The 5,224-nt window shown below is 29.6% G+C and overlaps 1 protein-coding gene across 1 annotated transcript in view; it reads left to right on the top strand.

The window, feature by feature from the left end:
• The first annotated feature begins 2,829 nt into the window (after nt 1–2,829).
• LOC105626321 (tetratricopeptide repeat protein 39B-like) overlaps nt 2,830–5,224 on the top strand; it is a 6,793-nt gene continuing 4,398 nt past the window's right edge. Inside the window, exons 1-4 of the mRNA XM_012207623.1 lie at nt 2,830–2,856; nt 2,921–2,949; nt 3,299–3,479; nt 3,596–3,728. Coding sequence (XP_012063013.1) covers nt 2,830–2,856; nt 2,921–2,949; nt 3,299–3,479; nt 3,596–3,728 — 370 coding nt within the window. The remainder of the gene's footprint in view (nt 2,857–2,920; nt 2,950–3,298; nt 3,480–3,595; nt 3,729–5,224) is intronic.

Raw genomic sequence — 5,224 nt, forward strand, 5'->3', positions numbered from 1 at the left:
CCGTCACTGTAACTTACTACGTACTCGTAACTATCCTCGGGACGTTCTACGACGTGTCGCGTCCTCTCCTCCTCCTCCTCCTCCTCCTCCTCCTCCTCCTCCTCCTCCTCCTCCTCCTCCTCCTCCTCCTCCTCCTCCTCCTCCTCCTCCTCCTCCTCCTCCTCCTCCTCCTCCTCCTGTTCCTCCTCCTCCTCCTCCTCCTCCTTCTCTTCTGCCTTCTCCACTTCATATGATGTGCCATGCGCGGGTTTAGGAAATGTAGGTCTAGCCTGCCTATACTTTCTTCGTGACAGTCTACTTTCCACGTGCGAAAGATCCGAAATCATTCCTTGCCGGCTGTCTCAAAAACGACTTCGTTGCGATTTCGTGAGGCCTCTTCGCGATCCAAAGCCGTCCTCGTTATTCTCTTCGAGCGAATTCTCATATTCTAAAACGATCTGGTGAGCGACTGACTAGGGATAAAGTACAGTGGATAAAGACCTCGGTTTAGAAAGGATCATACACACTTTATCCGAGAGACGCAATATCCTTTCAAGTAAACCTCACACGCCGGTTTTTCTTAAATTTTTTACAATTGCTAAAAATATTGTTCGTTTTGTCTCTCGAGAGCTGCTCGGGGTCGCTCCGAATGAACCCAGCGTACTTGAAATGTAAGATTTACACTGAGAAAAAAAATATTAATTTAATAAATATTAATTCAATACTGCCAATTAGACATTTACAATAAGTAAATATTTGTTCAATAAAAAAATGATTGTTAAATCAAATTAACATTTCTTGTATGAAATAAATATACCTTTATATTTAATAAAGGTATATTTAGTTGGCAGTATTTAACTAAATATTTATTAAAATTGATTATACTTTTTTTTAAGTGTACGTACGATATCCGTCTAACGTTTGTTGTTATGATGAATGTCAGACGTCGTACAGAGTATGAATCCTACATTTCAAATTGAGTTGAGTTTATTCGGAGCCCGGACCCCGAGCAGTTCCCGAGAGACAAAATGAACAATGCTTATGTGTGATGAAATGAATAATAATTTTAGTTCAAATACAGTCTTTTCATTAAAAAAAATTTTCACAATTCTATTTTACAGTTTAAAGTTTTTTGTTTTAAAGTAGAATCGTTTTTTAACTATTAATATTAACTATTATTTTAGTATTAGTAGATATTCTATATCGAGTTTAAAAAAATCGAATGTAGATTTATTCTTCAAAATGGAGAAAATAAAAAACATTTTTTTAATTGAAAGATTCAATTTAAGCTAATGATAAATTTCTTTGTACGTCAACATAAACTGAGGTTTATTTATTAGGATGTGTTTTGGACTTCTTCAGAAGACATGTTATTTGAACAACAAATGTTACTTGAAGATCCATGTTGTATGGGATTCCTAGCAAAAATAAAAATCGGAACGTAAGTCAAATATTGAAAAAAATAAAGACAAACTAAATTAATTTAATAAAATGAACAATTTTTTCTCAGTGTAGAAGATTCGTTCACACTTTTGTTATTCTCCCCTGTTTGCTCTGTGTCCTTACATTCGATTTACACTTCAATCTTTATTTTCGCTAGGAATATCTTTGCGAAACGGGGATTAGGACAATTTACGAAGGAGGTGAAATGTGAACCGTGAAGTGAATCGTTTGTCTTTGTCGGGATGTTTTGACATGGGAGATTTTATAAAAAAAAAAATATCGATGATCGCCGTTTAATGCTGCATCTTGTTATGCTTTCGTTGCTCCCCCAACTCTTGTGAGACTTCGCAGCCCCATTTCGTAGCCGCCGCATCGCGGCGAAGTGAAACTGGTCAGAGTCTAAGGAGGGAGGATAAGAAAGTTAAATTGTTTATTACGCGCTGGAATCGCGAGACAAACTTTCGTCCAAGCACATCGATTTCTTTAGATAATGATTCTTGTGGCGATGAATGCAAATTAAACGAACACAACGGCGTCTTTATTTTTACATATATGTTTTATAAATACAGCAGCAAATAGATTGAGACGAACTTGAAATTAAATTTATCACGGAATAGATTGTGAGGCAAGAACACCGTTTTGTAAAAACTTCGCGTGAAATTTCAATATGATTGTGTAGACAAAGTTTCTTTGCTCGTTTTTCTTATCTTCATTTTCATTATCGTCTATAATCATCCATATAATTTATATTGCTGCTTACTAATTATTAGATAACGTTTATTTTATCTTAATTAGTTATTGTTTATTAGTTCAAAGTGATATTTTCTTGAATATTTCTATATGTGTTTCATATTCGCAAAAAAACTCCAAGTTCTCTGAAATAATTTTTTAGCATTAGTGAACTTTACTTCACCACGCGTACTTATATTATCAGCTGATTTATTATATATATATATATATATATATATATATTATCGATATCCAGATTCGCATCAAGTTATTAAAACTGGAAATTATTTTTCCGTAGATTACTGTTGATGCTGTTTTAACGGATTATTAACTTCGTGACTTTCTAAATATAATTTAAAATCAAGCAACTTAATTTAAAATCGTCCAACTTTCTAAATGTAATATTTTTCACAATGGTTTTTTCATTAATTTCATTTTGCGACGCTCGTTTCTCTTTAATGTAAAACTAGAATGCGCGCATTTTCCGTAATATATTTCAAAATTTTTAAGACAGTATAATAATAGTACAACTGTCCGATAAATTTTCAATATATACAAAATTTAAGATAGAAATGTTAATAAATATATACGTGTGCATTGAATATTTAATAAGAGCAATTTTTAAAGGTAACAAAATTATGTTATCTTTGCAGAACGATTTCCTAACACCAACTGAAAATGTCGGACGTTGAAGGCGATGATGAGGTAAATATTTTATTGAGTCAATTTATGTTTTTGTAAAACTATACATAATTTATATGCATTTCAGTTTCAAGATGCTCAGGAATCATTACCACAGTACGTATTAGACGTCATTTACATATTTATTTATTATTTTATGTAAAAGATTTTTCTTTGCTTTGTGAATTTTTTATTAAAGAGTAAAAACTCGTTATTATATTGATAATTATTATTGTATGTTAGTATTATTATATGTTAGTATTATATTGATCGTTATTATATTGATAAGTATTATTGTATGTTATTTCTGGTTAAAGTATCTCTTTTTCTTCAAAAAGATTAATAATTTCTTGCTTGAGATTTCCATGATCATAATGCATATTATAATTATGTGCATTATTATGCTTATATCATAATTATGTGCTTTTTTTAACGTTGCAAAATTGTTTGCAAAATCTTTATCTAGACTCGCGTCTATGGATTTGGATACAGCGATAATGGAAGCGAAAAAGGCGATTCACTGTTTCTTTAACAACGACTTCGATGAAGCGAAAAAAATCATGGAGCCTTGGGCGGATAGCAGCATGTACCATTCTCTAGGGACTAGCGTATTCGCATTCCTGGAGGCGATTCTTACATTCGAACAAGTATTTCGATATTTAACGTTTTTCCTGCAACGTTTTTCAAGCATTTTTTTATTTAGTCGTACTAGAGCCGTGCGAAATCTATCTTCTTTAACAATTGTATTATGTGTAATTTTCAGAAACACATCGTGAAAGCATCAGAAAAGTTGAAACAGTGTATGAGTGTGTGTTCCAAACACAGAAAACATATCAGTATTACGCAGAACATTGGGAAAATAGTCAAGAAGATTAACTATGATGCTTACACGAACGGTAATCTACACATGTAATAGTTAAAACAACACTAATCTGCAATGATTATTATTTAACGAGTATTATCTAACAATCATGACGTCAAATTTATGTAATAGCATTTTCAATAACAAGTGAATTGAAGCATTTGTTTAACATGATTTGTAGATTTAAATTTATAAAAAATATTATGGCAATAATATATTAACAATAATATATTAACAATAATATATTAAATTTTATATAACACATGCCTGTTAGCCTTCGTATTAATATAGAATGTAATAATCTACAATATTATAATCTTTGCAATTACCGTAAATCCTTTATTGCATTAATAGAAATTATAAATGTAAAAATGAAGATTAAAAGACTCCAATGGTCTTGACCTTGATATATATATGTATATTGTCAAAATCATCATTCTGAACAATATTTAAAAGATTTTAGTTGTCGGTCATTCTTTATTAAAAAATTATTAACAAAACGAGTTTTGCAAAATATACCAATTTAAGTGAAATTAATATATTAAAAGAATAATAAAATATATATAGCACGTATGCAAAAAATTTTAATTAATATGTTGATCGTTCAGTAACTTATACTGTAAAAAATAGAACTTATAATATAAGAAAAATATTAATCCATTCATTTCAATTATGTACTTTTTTCAATAAAAATTCTGTAAAATAATGTATAAAATGATACTTTCATATAGCGAGAAATATTTGATTGCATATACCTCTACATGTTGTCTAACTTATTGACTGATACGTACTGATTACAATCGTCTAAAATACTTATCGATAAACTCAAAACAAAAAGTCAATACAATCAAGGTTATAAATTATTAATGTTAACGTTGTTTGTCATGAAAAATTGTAAACTCATGTAGAATTTTGCTTTGCGTGGAAAATTGTAACGATTTCACAATGCGTTTATAACTTTCCACATGAAGCGATATTCAACCTAATCTCTGTATCTTTTGGTGCGGCCCCTCATTATTTTTTTTAATAAGAAATAAACGATAATTAAAGTCTTTTAAATATTGTGTACAAAGTCATGACTTTAACAACATAATAAATTCAATTCAATTTTATTGAGATCTTCTGATCTATATTTAAAAAAAATTGTTGCCAACACTGGTGAAAATTTTTCTCATAATTTTATAAATTCTATGCGAATTGGAACATTTTTTCAGAAATACTCGAAATATTCGAAAAGTTTACATTTTCTCTCAGAATTTTTTATACAAGTAAATTTTGAAATATTTTGAAATTTCTCATCCCATAATTTTTAAAAAATATTAAAAAATTTTTTAGATTTTATAATATTTCATCAGAAATTATACTTATAAAAAAATCTTAAAAATCTTACGATTATATTTCATAATTAATATATATAAAAAATTCACATATATGAGAACATATATGAGAAAAGATGTAGATTTTCTGAAAAATGTTCCAATCCGTATAAAAAAATGTGAGAAAATTATAAAATTATATAAAAATTCTTAT

This window comes from Atta cephalotes (genome assembly GCF_000143395.1).
Source record: "Atta cephalotes unplaced genomic scaffold scaffold00005, whole genome shotgun sequence".
Lineage (NCBI taxonomy): Eukaryota > Metazoa > Arthropoda > Insecta > Hymenoptera > Formicidae > Atta > Atta cephalotes.